This window comes from Falco peregrinus, chromosome Z, assembly GCF_023634155.1.
Source record: "Falco peregrinus isolate bFalPer1 chromosome Z, bFalPer1.pri, whole genome shotgun sequence".
Taxonomy (NCBI): Eukaryota; Metazoa; Chordata; class Aves; order Falconiformes; family Falconidae; genus Falco; species Falco peregrinus.
This window is the reverse complement of record NC_073739.1, coordinates 33589602-33606168: the sequence shown is the minus strand read 5'-3', so window position 1 is coordinate 33606168 and position 16567 is coordinate 33589602. Positions and strand designations below refer to the sequence as shown.

The following is a 16567-nucleotide window of genomic DNA, read 5'->3' as shown; positions in this document are numbered from 1 at the left end:
AAAAGTGCCTCCCTTACATGTACCACCTCCTTGTTGTTACAAAGTCAGAATATTTTTTATACCTCTTACATATCAGAAAATACAAGTTCTTTTCTATGACATTGTCTTTTGAAAAATTATAAGTAGCACCTCTTTTTCCCTGCAGTATACCTGTTTTATGTGGAAACATGAATTATTTTTTCTTTACTACATACCCTTTGGATCCTGCTTCATTTTTGCTGGAGCATACTCCCCACACATTTAGTACAGCTTCAGTGAGTATCAGTTGAGTATTAACAAACTTGACAAGACATTTTCAGTAATTGCAAAAAGACACATAAATGTCTAGCCTAAATGTCTAAGCTTAAAACCGAGGAGCTTCCAGTACCAAAGGGGCATAACATTAGCATTCAAAAATCCCCATACACACATTTAACAATAAACATATTAAGGATGTACCAGAACATACACAAGTTCAAACTTTCACAACTAAGTGTCCTGTTGACAGGGTGTTAAACAAGCAGGCCTTTCCTGGGTGTTCAAAGGCGTAGTGACATAGAGGAATGTGAAAGCCAGTATTAGGTGACACACAGACTGCAGCCAAAAGGCTACTGACATCCTGAATATTCCTTGCACTTCTCTGCCTCTTGACAATTAGGTTTTTAGGTTATCAGCACAGGGAAGCTGAAAATGGAACAAGACAGACTTACTTTCAACTGGTATTTCACTCCCAAAGAAAAGGAAGAATGGCTGTTGAGATTTTTTAAAAGCTTATTTCACATGTACATAGCGATAACTACAACAGAAGCACTAGATTTAGAAGCTTACAGTGTCACCACCACCTCAGACAGATGTGGCTACACAGGTCTGCATCAATTTCAGACAGAGCTCATTATCTGCTCCTAACACAATGTCTAATATATTTACTCTCTCACAGTCAGCCAACAAACACAAGAAACAGGTTGTGCATATAAATGCATGCTTTCATTTATCCTGGGGAAGTCTGAATGCTCAAGTACGGAACTGCCTCACTCACAGCTCAGAACACTAGACATGAGTAAATCCACTCCTCTACAAAGCATGATGAGCACGACATTTCATTCACATGCACTCCAGAGGTATTTTTCGCCAGAACTTAAGACAGCCATGCCTGCAAAGATTTCTTCATTTGATAATAAGCTTTCTCAAATAATAGGGCCTGAAGCTAAATCTTTTTTTAAGTCAGCCAAAACATTTCAGTCTTCACCTAGGACTTCCACAAGCAAGACTACTAATGCTTCAAGTCTAATTTTCATTCAGTCACAATACCCAGATGGCCATTACTTTAAACCACAACTAAACTAAAACTGAAGTCACATTATTAAAAGCATGTTCTGAACTTTAACTGTCTGATTAAGCAGCAAAAAAAGAATCAGTTGCTTGTGTAAAAGCTGTAACAAGTCTAATTACTTATCACAAAGTACGTTACTTCAAATTCTCACTGGAAGGTTTAAATATTCTTTACCATTAATGACAGCTTTCAGTTACAAGCTTAAACTGTTGTTAGAATACTACCTTGCACTATAACATCAAGTCTCTTCAGATTCAGTTTTCTATTGAGAATAAGGGGAGGAAGTGCTAGAACCAGAAAACAATTTTAGAACAAGTTTCCTGGGCCTATCACAACTAGATATTTTTTGGCCTTGTCACAGTACAGGGCACAGATCCAAGTAAACAAGCCTACCTCTAGCAGAGAAACACACACACAGATATAGCACAAAGACTAAAAAGCAGTGTTTACTGAACTCTGCAGAACAAACACATTTGTTTCAAGATGTTAGGAAATTAACCTAAGAAACCAATGCTTATTTAGATAAAATTAGGATTTTTAAAAATCATACTGAGATCTTTCAAACATATACTTGTGAAACACTTAACAGATTACGTTTTCAAGCATTTTCCAATTTTGACCAATTTGGTTTCTAACTGAAGGCTCAAGTATTCTCCTTATTAAGTTCTACAATTTATAACTTTCAACAAGGACTTCTTAATAATTTTCTAAAACTTATTTTGGTCTAAATAGACCAAGGACATTTAAATGCATTTTTCACCTCTACAGCTAATAAATTCAAGGCTTCACCCTGCTCACTTTAAAACAGCTTCCTCAAGTCCTACCCCCATTTCCTCTATCTTACCACCCATTCCTAGATAAAAACTGAAGTATTATGCTTGTGAGAAGCATTCTTGTTTCAGTTACTGAGCCACTACTGTAGCAACTACATTTATAAACAGAAAGTGCAGTCTAATTTCCCATAATTCAATTCCTAGGTAATGTATTTTGCTGTCTCATAAGCTGCTAAGGGGGTGTTTTTGACTGGCAACATTCCTTCAGTCCTCTCCTTGATTTTATTTCCCAGGACCTTACTGAGTAATAAGAACTGGAAAAAAAGATGGAAACAGGGCTTTTCTCAGTAACAAGACCAAAGTTTTAAATACTTGCAAGGTTTCTAACACATGCTTCTGCTACAAATTTGCCATCTCCCTCTGCCATACCGTTCAACCAAACGGACCCTTAGTCTGACTTTTACCTGTCATCCTTTACTTTTCTTAAGATGGAAGTGGAAGAGGGTAAACCAACAGACTTTATAAAAGCAGATGCAATGTTCCCTAGTTTCCAGAAGTTTCACATGACATCTGGGCAGTGAAAGTATGTATGCTGCAGACATACCTTCAGACACTGAAGTCCTCAAATCTTTCAAAATAAAGCCACAAGGATGTTTGGACTTGGCTATCAGAGGCAACCATCTATCTTCAAGCAAGAGACAAGGGAACTTCTAACCTGCAAACTCACTTAAGGCCCTTCCTCTCATCTCAGAACACTCTCTTTCCCTGAGGATTTTCCAGCAGACTCTAACGTGCCGAACAGAAAACATTCGCCCACAACCAAAATATGTCCTCTCCCCCCTCCCTGTCTCAGAAGTACAGAGACACACAGACACTGCAACCTGGCAGTAAGGCAGACTAACTCTCATAAACCTCACCACACACCCAAACACCTGCTCTGCAGGAGACACCAACATTCATTCACCCTACAGCCGCTACCAAAAATCTCACATGCACTCCCTCACCTCGTAAGCACAGATTAATCACTGCAGCTCACACTGTAGGCAAAACAATAGTCTTCCCAAAATCACCCACCTTCATCACACAACAGTATACGCCTCCCTAAGTGTACACAGATGCATGTAAGAGCAAACGGTCGCCAGCTCCTCTCTAACTCCTCTCTGCTACACGCTCCTGCAGAGAAGAGCCCTGCAACCCTCCCGACAGTTCCTTCCTCAGGGGGAATCTGTAGGGAGCAAGCACATTTTCCTTCTGCTGCACACCCCCCCCCCAAGAGGACATGACCCACTCCCAGGACTCCCCATATAAAACAGCACAGATTACTGCTTTATCCCGTTACCCACTAAACCACGGGTGCGGTGGGCACATATCTTCCCGAAAGAAAAATTTTATTGCTCTACAATCCTCTTGCTCCTCTGCTCCAGCGCACAACGTGAGTTACGCTGCCTTCCCCCCTCTAGTCATCCTTCCCCAGAAGGAGGGATGTCCATTCGTCGGGGGACAGGCCACAACGGCCCCTCTCCTCCGGCTGTGAAAAGTCGCTCTCAACCAGCAGAAGACCCCTCTGCGCTCCCAGTAAGAGGGGTCACCCCACGACAGGTCGGGCCCTCCGAAAGGGGTCCGCCCCTCCCCCGCCGAGGGGCCCCGGTCCTTTCCCCCACGGCGGAGCTCCCAACGCCCAGCCGGCCCCACTCCCCTCCCAAACTCTTCCTGGGCGACCACTACATCACGCCCTCAAAACACCGGCCCTCACATGAGGATCCAACGACCGCTCCCCCCGGCACATGCTGCCCGCCCCTTCCCCAGCGCAAGCGCCCCCCCCCCCCGCCCTTTCCCCTCTCGCCCATTGCCCCTGGGCAGGGCAAAGCTCCCAGCACCAGGGCCCGGACCGCTCTGCCTCCTCTGGGAAGGGGGAAGGCCTGGGCCGGGTGGGGAAGGAGCGCGGCCCCCCACCGCCTGCCGCCCCTGCGCGGGCCCACACCGTCTCCTCGACGTCGATGTCGATTCGGAAGGTCTGCTGCTGCAGCGTTTTCAGTACGATCTTCATGGCGGCTGCAGCTGCTTGCCCCTCCGGCCCCCGCGGCGCAGCTGGACAGGTCAGCTACGAGAAGCGACAGAAGCGAACGGGGGGGGGGAAGAGAGAGGGGAAGGCGCTGAAGAAGAAGCGGCAGAGGAGGCGGAGCAACAGCTCGACCAGTGCCGCGCGGCCCCGGGCTGCCAGTCACACTCACGGCGCGGCGGTAGGCGGAGCAGAGGCGGGGGCGCACCTCGGCCCCTCCTCGGCCCCCCCTCCGCCCCGCCTCCGCCCCGCCTCCGCCCCGCCTCCGCCCCGCCTCCGCCCCGCCTTCGCCTTGCGCCCTCCGCGCCACCCGAGACGCCCGTAACGCGCAGGCGCAGGGAGCGGCGCGGCCGGTGCCGGACTCACCGCGCAGGCACGGCGTGGGGCGGGGTGGGTCTGAGCGAGGCGGGGCGGGCAGTTCCCGGGAAGGGGGGTGTGTGACTGTGTGTGTAAGTTACTGTTCTATAAGTTATATACAAGTATAAGTTTACGGTTAACAGCTTTGTTCGTACGTACACACGGTATATAAGTTATATAAACGTATATGTTGCTGTTAATCCTTTGTTCGTTCGTACACACGAATTTATAGGGGGCGCGGGGGCCTGAAGGCCGCGATGCTGTGAGGCGGTGAGCCCATTCGACATGACATGGGTGCAGTTTGCTACTGGTGTTGGCTGATGCGGGGAGACCTCAGATGACATGTCAGGAAAGGAGGTTTTCCTGTCACCAGAGCAAATCTCCAGTTAAGCACAGCGAAAGATTTCCCCCAAGTTGTTAAAAAATGATGTTACAGTTACATGTAGGACAAACTGCATGAAGGCCAAATGTCTTCTAGATCATGACAAGCCTTAAGATGCACATGCTGTGGAAGTTTAGACTAGTTCTCTGTGGTAGTAATCTCAAACTTTATAACTAACTTTTATAAGGTGTCTGCTTTTCCTGAAGTCTGTATCATCTTTTCTGCGTTACCATTTCCACTTCATTTCAATCCTGTGCATACAAATGGCACCCCAGGAGGCTACTTGCTTACTACAGAAGCTGGTGCAGTGGATGGGACAATGTGTCTCAATTTCACCAGTGCTGCTTTCAACAGCACTTAGCTTTCATGAGTTACTAACCTCTGTTTCCCCTCATACTCCTTTGGCAGTGAAGAGACAGCCCTGCTACAAATAACCTTTAAAGTTGAGCCAGCTACACTGCTAAGAGATCCCTGCTACAGCTCCTTATAACCTCCTCCGTCAGCAGGTGTGGGATCTCCCAATGCATACGTATTCATTGTAACCAAGGCTGTCTTTCTGCAAAAGAGGATGCTGATGTTAGGCTAACTTAATACTGTAATGAAATTATACCCTAAATGTCTTAGTGTTTTGCAATGCCTTGAGAAGTTCTACTCATCCACATTGTCAACATAGTGTTTGTAACAAAAAAACATCTTTTATCTCATTATTACAGTAAAGGTGGCTTCATAACAATTTCTTACCAGCAGCTCAGTGCAGCAGGGGCCAGCAAGCTGTGTTGCAATACAAAGGGAAAGTGGGAGACACCTCTTCCTGCAGGAGTGTACAAATGTGTACATGTTGCACGCGCAGCTGGTGGTGCTGCTTCTGTCATCATCCACCTCAGGCTCTGACACACAGCTGCTAGACAGCAAAAGCCTCTTAGGGCTTTTGCAACCAAAAAGAAGCTGCTGACTGTTGCTAGTAGGAATCCAGCATTCTTGGCAGCACAGAATAACTTGCTTGCATTGCATTGAGAGCCATTAAAAAAAAAATAAGAGAGAGGCGTGAGATAAAATATCACTTGCTATTTTTTACATGGGTGGTTAAAAGTTAAAATATGCTGCTTGTTCACTTTAACTATTCCCTGGTACTAATTCTAATTCTGTACTTCACAGATAAAAGGATGTTTTTTTAAACTTTTCATTCAGTAGTCCAGCATAATGTAGGTGCTGAGTTTCACATGCAAATGAAAGTACCTTGTGCTGCAGGGTTGTGTCAGTTTCTCTACTCTTTTCTGCTTAGAATATATTAAATGTAAAACATGTGTTCTGATTTTTGTGGTTGCTGGTTATAGTACAAACAGTTATGCCAGTTTGTGGTGGGGTGAGGGTTCGTTTACTTGGTGGCAGTTTAGCCCTATTGTGAGGGCTTGTAAAAGCCTCATCATAACTGGGAATCATCTCCAAAAGCTGTGAACTGCTATAGATGAAGTTTTCCTGGCCATTTATTTGAACTCTGAGCAAATAGAATAAGAAAGAAAAGCTGTGATTTCCACCCCCACCTCCCCCTCACCCCCCAGCTGAGTGGTACAGCAGCTTAAGGTGACTCACTATATGGTGTCTAAATTAAGGAAACCCGTTCTTGGTGTTTCCTGTAGCCCAGCCTCTTCAGGTCTGTAAGATTGGTTGTGGCAGAGCTTGACTCTCCAGGTCTTTCTGGAGGCTGCTTCCCAGAAGTTGCAGAATTGGGGATTGTTTTGGTTTTTTTTCCCAAAGTACTCTTAGTTTCATAGTGCTTTCCTTGACAGCCAGTGCTTGGGGTTTTTTTTTCATTTTGTGTCTGAAGTACTTTGGGAAATCGCCCTGTGTTCAGACTGAGGTATCACACTTACTGACCTCATTTACAACAGTTTGTATGCTGACTCAGTGAGAACACAAACCTCTTCTATGCAAAAAGAAAAACTTACATTCATTTGAAAAGAGATGTGAAATGAAGCCCAAAAGTTAGAAAGACATTTTTACAGCAAATGCCTGCAGTGATTACTTTCGGTTTTCAGGATGCCTGGATTTTTGTTTCCAAGTAACTTGATATCTCTGATGCACTTATTCCAACTTCATACCACCATGGCTTTGTCCTGCTCAGCTCTTTCTGATTGTCCATGATTCCCCAGTGACTGCTGTCTGCCAAATACAGGTGCATGTTTTCATGTCTTACAAGTTACTAGGCAAAGCCATTAATTACAGCTGGCTTTTGCAGAGGGGGAGGAAAATACAGTGAAAGTAAAACATGGTAGGTAAGGTAATTTGGAAGTATTTGTGCCTCTGGTGCACCTTTCCCTGCAGCCATGTTTCTTTACATAACATCAGTGCTTCTGGAAGTTGGAAAGATGTGCACATTTAAACCATAAAGAGGTAGGGACATGAATCAATGCTGTTCCCTTTCTGACTGGAAGAGTTGTCCAAAACTTAGGGTCTTGCTGGTAGTTTATCAGTGTGTATATACATCCTCAGTGTGTATATACATCCTGTGGAGCCCACAGTAGCTAGCAGCTGGAGTCTCTCTTGGTAATGTTACATTTAATGGAAGGAGGATCTGACAGCTGAGAGTGAACAGGTCTGATGGAAGCCTGCTTATTTACAGCAAATGTGCAAGGACCTGATTCTCTCGGCTGCTGGTGGCCCAGTAAAACCAGTTTTATTGATGTTGGTAATACATCACAGTCCTTATGCTAATTTTGTGAGGCCAGATGACCAGGGTCTGTTCTGTTTGTTGATATGTTGTGAGAGCTTACTTTGTGAAAAGAAGCCTTGTAACAGTGTCTCATGTTATGATGTGCAGTTGAAGTATAAGGTAATAGCAAATACCATGAAAACATGGGTGTGGGCTAGAAGACCATCCCCAAGGCTCTAAAAAGTTTACTAGTAGTCATTTACTGGTCATGGAAGAAGTACAGCCTTGGAACCTGAGAAAACTGTATCATAAATGGAAAAAAAGAGGAAGAAGTTAAGCAAGAAAAATGTTCAGTGACAGGATAACAGACAGGTTGCCTGACAACCTGAGAAAGTAACACCTTCAGGCCTTGCAATGCATGAAGTCCATCAGGCAGAGACCTAAGGCTAAGACCCTGGTTAGAGAGTCAAACATCTTAAGATAAGGTCTCACCACAGAGTAAATTTTCTCACTACACATACTGGTTCAAAGCTGTGAGCATACTCCTGGCTGCAAGGACCATGACTGTTACGGACCCTTAGACCCAACAGCATTGCCCAGGGCTGTGCATAACAAGATCAGTGCGTACATGGCTGTGTGTTCTCACCTCAGATTATGTGTGTTTCACCTCTTCAACCCCCCAGAAATCTCTATTGTATGTTACTACAGCTTGACTAGTAACTCTTGATAAAAGGCTCTGCAATTTTTCTAGAAAACATCAAGGGAAATACTTGCATCAGTCAGTGCTCATGGTAAGTCACTGCATTCAGTCTCTACACTAACTTGCAGTTAGTGCCTGCGCCCTGTTGCCTGGGTCATCCCACTGTCTTACATACCTGTATGTTATTAAGGCTGCCGATCGTTATTAGCATAACCATAACAATTCCTACCCAGATATTAGGACCAATGGCAGACAAAGAATATGAAGGTGGTTCTCACCCCAAAGAACTGACAATCTAAGGAAGCAAGGAATTAAATGGTTCTTGCCCAAAAGCAGCACATTCTTAGCAGAAGTTATGTTTCAGACCTTTTGGAGGTGAATGCTCACTTTTCAAAACCAAGTGAGAAGTGACGGGAACATTAGCATGGCCTGCACAAGGCCCTGAAGGTGGAGAAAGCGTCTTGTATTGGCTCTGTTGAACCAGGGGGAGGTATGCAGAGGGCAGCACTCCAAGGTGCTGGAGTGAGGCTGGATACCAGCAGATGAGCAGCAGAGATACAGGAGGAAGAGGCAAGATTTTGAGCTTGTGATGGTGGTTACAAAGAGCTGTTGCTTAGGCAGACAGGTAGAAGGGCTCCAGAAGGGCAGCACGCTCTGGAGGGGCTTTGGATCAAATGAAGCACACACACACACTGCTAACGGGGAGGTGAGGGAAAGCAGCAGAGCGACTGGCAGGTGGTAACATGAAGAGCTCCCTCCTTACCCTTAATGAAAGGCAGCATTTATACCTTTCTCGAGTGACCTATCCCAGAAAAATTTTGAAAGCAGGCATTTTCCACTGGCTGTTAACATAAAATGGGTATGAATTAGTGTGAGGTGTCCTAGGATGTTGTGGGTTTTTTTCCTTTAGGGTGAGATTTTCCATTGAGTTGACTGGTCTCAGTTCCACATGCCTTTGTGCAGTGCTCCCATTCACTTTCTCTGTTAACATATATTAACAGAGAACACAAGTGCACCTTTCAGGAAGGCTGAACCAGCTGCAAGCATGTCTCTAGAGTAGGTGAAACAGGTACTTAGATTCCAGTTTGCAGTAATTGATACAGTGTAAATTAATTCACCCTTAATCTAATTCTCAGTGCACTCAGGAGCTTTATTTGTCTCCCATTGGCAGCACTGTTTCTTTCACTATAGGAATAATTCAGAGGTTTACTTGAGGTATGAAACCGCTACCAGCCTTCCACAGTCATTCTCATTTGCTGTGCAAGACAAAACTCAAGCAGCTTCACACTATCTGTCAAAGATCAGCTGCTCGGGTTAATCAGCTTATTAGACCATGAGGTATTAGGCTGTGACCGTGGAGAAGCAGTAATGTGCAGCAAGGTAATTGTAACTACTTCAGACACTACCAGCTGCAGGCAGAAGAGGGTCTGGATGTTACTTTTTATTGGCTTTACCAGTGACCTCTTAGGTCTGCACGCCTCAAGGTCTGAACAAATGTCATCGAAAGGGACTGGAGCCATCAGACTTGGAGAAATCCTGCTCCAAAGCAGTGGTACTCCCTTGGATGAGGGAAATCATTGTGTGTATTTCCAGCACCACACCCAGAAGCGTGGACATTCCCATTAGAGTTTCCATCAGCACTTGGACATGATGGATGTCAGCACTGGGGTCTGTACAGAAGCACCTGTAGTTCATACACGCTGACAAAAAGTTCGTATGAGATCAAAATGAAATAAATCAAAATTTAGCCTTTAGTGCTAAAAGGGGACCAAAATTATATTTCAAGTAGGGATTCACAGTTGGGGTCTTCTGTTTTGAGAGCAATTGCGCTTTTTTTGTTAATCTTTTAGCTTGATTGGCATTCAAACAGCTGCCAAGAATACCGGGAACTCGCTACAACATAACAGCGTGGCAAGTGCATTAGACTATCATAGTGACAGGCTTATGTATTTATTACAGTAATTATGTGGGTGGATTAATTGCATTAGGAATATCTATATGATATTTCCCATCTGTAAAATCATGTACCAGGCATGGGGAAACACACAAAAGATTTCTCAGCTGACTCTGATGTGCAAATTTTCTTTAAAAGTATCAAAAATTTTCTCATTCAGTAGCAAAACCTTTGACTTTATATTTTTTTCCCCTATACAGAGATTTATGTCAGTAACTATAGTAAGTATATGAACTTTCTAATTTGAAGTCATAATTCATTTTACCCTGTTTATTATGGAAGCAAGGGACAATGGGTGGGGAGAGGAATCTCCGCTGAGGGAGTGGCTGCAAGGCATGCTGCCACTGAGAGCTATTTCTAGAGCATTGCTTTTGACAGTCCAGCTTCATGCCAGTGTTGGACCTGCAGTTGGAATCTAACCCCTTCATATGTATTTTCGTTTGTTTGTTTATAGGCTCTCTTGCTGTCATATCAGTGTCATTTTGCTGCCTCGGGATATAAGGTTTGCCAAGGAAGGCCGTATGGGATCTTGCAGTTGAATACCAGGCTGCATAGTGCATGTTGCCCGAAGTATTTTAAAGCAGATGTTATCTTCCAGGCTTGTGACAGTCACAGCTAGTGACTCTGGAAGCTTAGCCCATCCGTGTCAGTGCCTGGAAAAGGCTATTGACTTGGCATCAGAATTAAACTCTTAAATCTATATATGCATGAAGACTGCTTGTCAGTGACAAGAGAAAGGTACTGAGTTCTGTATAATTCAAGAGAGTTTATTTTAAAATGCACAAGTATTTTTATCCATTAAAAGTTTCATTATTTAATCTCTGGTTTCTTTGGAGTGCTGGGAAGTTGAAAGTGAAGGGAATAAAAATTATTTGTATTTGACAATTGCCAATGTGTATCTCTGAAGGCAGTTATCTGATGGCTGGATCTTTTAGCAGTAGGGGCTGTTGTTGCTGCAGGGGGATTTTACAGGGTTTCAGAGTGCAGACACTTTGCCAACTATTTTAATATATAGGCTTTGTTCGAGCTTCTGTCTTCTCTTTGGCCCTGTCTGTGCTGTAACAACAAGCACAAATGTAAGCTGCAAGCTGCATATTGGCCTTCTGTAGCTCTGCAGAGCTGCTATGGAAAGGCCAGGCATCTGAATATTTCCAAAGCGTGGCCAATTATCGCATGACACATTAAAATGGCAAATAATGTGGTCAGCCATGGAAGCCCATTGCTATTTCTTCAATTTGACAGTGTTACAGTAAGGGTCTTCCCAACTTCAGGGCTGGACTGAGCAGTTGCAGAATAGATTGCTGCTTGTATTATGAAAAGCTCCTAGGGAAATTACATCAGAAATTGGCAGCAATTAATCTGGAATATTGATTCCAAGAATAATATTTATCTGGAAAATAATGAATCAAATCCTACAGGTCTAACTGGACCTACTATGAATAAATTAGATCAGTTTATTTTTGTATGAGTCGTTAATCATATTACAGTCATCGCTGTGGTTATCTGAAAGTATTCTAATTTAATCAAAATGCAGTTAAAATGCATTTAAACAAATTTGGTCTCGGTTGTACTGCCCCACACAGACTAATCTTTTCCAGTGTGATATAAGGAATTAAACAGATCTTTCTGTAGAGACCTGACTGTGGATTTATGCATTACCTGATTTTGAGCATGCATTTTCCAACACTTTGCTTTTTATCGTGACTGCCAGATAAAAGAGAACAATATGCTGTGCTCTGAGGGTTTTGTCACAGTGTTCATAGCTTGTACAGGCCATCTGCTGTGGAGTAATGTAGCTGCTGCAGTACATTCCTTTCCTAGCATATGTGTAACCTGACAGCTGGAGAGTGTGAGTCCTCTGGATTCATCAAGAATTCACTTGTATATGCAGCTACTCTGTCCACATAAAGCCATGTGTAAAACAATACTAACTCCTAGGTCACAGAGACCACAGAAGCATTCTAATTTGCAAGGGAAGTGGATAGCTTCTAGTCCAGACTTAGAGTGGGATCAAGAATGAATTCATACCCTGCTGCTCAGACTTTGAAAACCTCCAAGGACAGAGATCCCACAGCCCCTCTGGCTCCTGCTACAGTGCTTAATTATCCTCCTTTTTTTTTACACCTTCTTACTATGCTGAACCTCTCTAGTTTCAGCTAATGTCGCTGCCTGTTGCCCTCCTGCCAGGGACGGCTGGGAAGACCCTATCCCCATCAACTTGATCCCATTCTGATAGGCACTGGGTTGTACTGTGAGGTTCCCCAAACCCTCCTCTACTCCATGTGGAGCCACTGTGGCCTCACAGACCCTCATCTCAGAGCAAGTAATTCAGTCGCACAGTCTCGGTGGCCTTCCCTGAGCCATTTTGGGTTGTCAGTGTAAATCCTGTCTGGGACTCCAAACAGGACATAGTTCCCGGATGAGGGCTCAGGGGTGCTGAGCGGAGGGGATCACCCCTGCCCATCTCCCCCCAACCCAGAGTAGGTGAGAAAATAGGAGAAACTCGCTGAGATTAAGCCAAGTGCTGCCTATGACACCCCATGGGAGAAATCAGAGGAGCCCAGAGGGCTGGCCAGCAGTGCTGGGGTGTGGGGAGAGCCTGTGGGACCTGGCCCTGCAGCCGCCCAGGGAGGCACGAGGTGTTACCGAGGCGGTACCCTCTTGCCACCTGTGCCTGGAGGTGCCTGCCTCAGCCAGTGCGACCTGATGGGGCTTTGGGAAGACACAGCCGAGGCCTCAGTACCTAGTGTGAAACAGCCATGCCAAGCACAAGACAAGAGACGGTGGGATGGAGGGGGCACTGGTGCTGCGGTAACCCCAGATGCGTGTAGTGGGGCGAGCACTGCGGACGAGGATCACCCTTTGGGATGTCCCCGAGTGATGGATTGAGACCATGCGTCAGAGGAACAATCTAGCTTTCAGTGAATGATTTTCTGTCAGACCACTGATGCCATGAAACACCATTTTTATGGTATGTTTCTCAGAGTGGATCAAATCCCGCTTCCCATGCAGGGTCATGACGTGGAGCTGCTCTCTGCATCACCCTAGTGTTGTGCCCTGCCAAGGCAGGAGCCCCATGGCTATGGAATGTGATGTCACCTGGACTATGACATCCCCGAGCAATGCATTGCAACCACACTTTCCTCGCTGCTTATAAGTGGGCACCAGGGCTCACCCAGCCGGCTCATGCCCAAACTCCAGCTGAGCGAGTTGGCGAGGTGTGGAGTGCTGAGCGAGGCCTTGGTGCTGGTGTCGTGCTCAGGGAGCTGTTCCGTGCAGCTCTCGGTGCCCGACCCAGAGCCATCGGAGGGTTTCCCCCGGCCCTGCCAGGTTCAGGCAGCCGGGGCACCCAGGAGGGGCGCTCGCAGCAGCAGAGGTGAGCTGGCAGGGGACACCTCGCCCTGGGGAGCGGGGAGGCTTTCCTTCTGGGGGGGCCTGGGCATGTCTTCCACCCCTCCCCGGGCCAGCCAGTGACCGTGGCCTCTCTTCCCTTTCTAGCGTGACACCCGCTGCTGCAGCGCCAGTGAGAGGGAGCTGCTCACCATCCCCGGCTCCCCCCAGCCCACCGCAGCACGTGGAGAGCACGGCCGCAAGGCTGTTTGTAAAGCGCCTCATTCACATCACCGTGCAACAGTGCAGCGGGGAGGCCCATCGGAGCTCGAGGACAGCCATGCTGCTGAGCCTGCTGCCTCCGGAGGGGGGTCTCCTGCCCCTGGCCCAGCCCCCTCCAGCAGTCCTGCGGGTTCTGACCAAGAGGAGCTCCCCAGCACCTCAGGTGCGGCTCTTCGCGGGGGTCCCGGCAGCCCCCGCAATGCCCCCGTTACCACCCATGGGGAGCTGGAAGAGCCGCACGAGGAGCCGGGGCAGGCTGTGGCAGGACCCTCTGCTCCCAGCCGGGACAGAGTCCGCTCCTCTGGGGGGCCACGGCGAGCCCCAAAGAGGAGGGCCGGCAGCTGCCAGGACTCTTCCCAGCCCCGCAAGAGGCCACACCACCGGCCACACTAGAGCCCAGTCCCAGGAGCTGCCAAACCCGGGGCCAGGCCAGCAGCTGGGGCACCCACCAGCCCCCAAGTGGAATGCGAGACTGTCATGGTTAGTCTAGCTCTGATAATCAAATAGCGCAATAAATATATGAAAGCTGCAGAAATAGTCCTGGCATTTCTAGCAGTGTGTTTGACGTTGGAGAAACCACTGGCCCCCAATGTTACTTTCTCAAGCACCCAGAAATGGCTACCAAGAGGATTCCATATTTCCACAGGTACAGAAGCAAGGATGACTCTCTTGGAGTTCCTTAGATCGTCCTTTTATCTTTTTTAAAGATGGTGTGCACGTTTGGTGCACTCTAGACCTGGACGCCTCCCCCAGGCTCCACGACCTTTCAGAGGTGAGGGACACGAGCCTCACAGTGACATCAGCCAGCTCACTCAACACCCTCCAACAGATCCCATCAGGGCCGATGGACTTGTATGGGACAAGATTTCTGCAGTTCAAAAGGGGTCAACAGAACATTCAAATATTTTTGTAATGCGTCTTGGCACTCAGGGCTATTCTTGCATGTCTATAATGGAAGGTGGTACAGCCTAGACTGTGCTAGCAAGCACAGGTTTTAGATTGCTTTTAAGATGACTTGGGATGAATTACACTGTTGTCTCTTGATAATCCCTAACACACACATGGGTACACACACAGAGAGACATACATACACCCTTGGTCTGTTCTTCTACGTTCCCTTGTAGATTTTCATTGTCATTTTTTAGCAAGGCATTCACAGCTACTCACACAGAGACTGCCACAGCAGGTGTTTGAATGCTAATGAGGCAGCAGGCTCACTGGGAAGGTGCCTTGCTTCATTAGGTGACTGAGAACCGTGCTGGCTGCTATCTTTTAGAAGAGATCTGTACAGATTCTTAGCTGGCTATAATACACATTCCAGTTGAGCAGTACTTACCATCCAATTTTCAAGGTTCAGCAATCAATTCAACTAGGGTGCAAGGAATAATTACAGAGTTGTGAAAGGCTGAAATGTAAAATGTTGAACAGATTGTTTCCTCCACCTGCCAGGCTTGGGGGAAAAAAATGCAGCTTCTAGATAACAGCAAACTCTCTTAGCTCAAAGGGACCTTCCCTCCCTCCCAAAGCCATGAATGACAGTCCAGTGGAAGAGATTGCACTGCAAACTTCAGTGTCAAATCTTCAGTGTGCGTGCTGTCTATTTCTGATATCCAGCTTATTGGAACTCCTGTGCTCACAGTAGCTATTGCAAATACCAGGTGCTTGCAAAATACCATGTCTGAGGGTGCTGTTACCAAAATGAACTCTGCAGTGTCCATCAAGTCTATTGATTGACTTGCCAGTTCAACTGTCTACTTCACATTTAGGGTTGGGTCACTGCTGAACACCTCAGCTAAAACCTTTTCTGGTACTAACTGAAGCAGGGATATATCACCTTTAATTCATATGTCCCTTTCCATTACAGCGTTTCTGGCTCTGTATGTGCTGTAGTGAAGGACTGTGACGCATGTGAGGATACCACGTTTGGTATGATTTCACCAAATGGCGACCTGAATTTCTTGGGATTTAATAGCATGATTTTGCTTCTTTACTCCCAACTAATTGTTTTTCCTTTTACCACTGTGTTCCTAGGCTTGCAGCTGCAGGTTTAAGAGGTAGTTCAGAGCAGTGAGTAGGCTGCCTGACTGGGCGTAAGGAGGCATGCCTACCAATCCTACCCAAAGTAACTGATCAGCTAATGATTTTGATTTTAGCTGTATGCATTTCTGTCCTCACTGTGGGGAGGACTCATAGATCTGCAAAGTGGAATGACTTAAAAATTAGCTTAATATATTTTTTTAATTCAAATGAAGAAGCAAATGAAATTACCAGCAGTGAGAACAAGGAATAACAGTCATCCACAAATTGTTTGTCAGAAGACAGGTTCAGCGAAGGGGAAAATCAAATTAGATAGGTATTGCTGGGTTTGTCTTCATACTTTCTTGGCTAAATGGTGTTTTCTGAGATCAAGGAGAGGACCAAACAAGCAGCAATTCTATTTCAGGATCTATAGAGCATTCACTTGCATGTCTGGTTGCAGATGTTGATGATTATGGTAACAATCTCTGCTACAATTGTCACATACAAATAAGATTATTAGGAATGCAAAAGGACTGAAAGGGATAATTTGTTTGAGATGAGAATGACTTTAAAACTGCAAAGGTGAGCATAAACTCATATGAGTTGAGCGTAAAGGGCAAACATCAAATCAGGCAAAGGAAGCAGACTTTAAGCAAGCTTCTGTGCGATGCAATGGAGAGGTCATGCTGTCTGAGTTAATCTGCACTGAAAAGAAAATTACGGGAGTTATGAATTATTTTTTCTCCTGCTCA

General features: G+C 45.9%; 1 protein-coding gene across 1 annotated transcript in view; it reads right to left on the bottom strand.

The window, feature by feature from the left end:
• Window positions 1-4228, bottom strand: part of RAD23B (RAD23 homolog B, nucleotide excision repair protein) — a 35124-nt gene extending 30896 nt beyond the window's left edge. The window contains exon 1 of the mRNA XM_005240368.4: window positions 4064-4228. Coding sequence (XP_005240425.2) covers window positions 4064-4129 — 66 coding nt within the window. The 5' untranslated portion in view covers window positions 4130-4228. The remainder of the gene's footprint in view (window positions 1-4063) is intronic.
• Between the last annotated feature and the right edge of the window lie 12339 nt (window positions 4229-16567).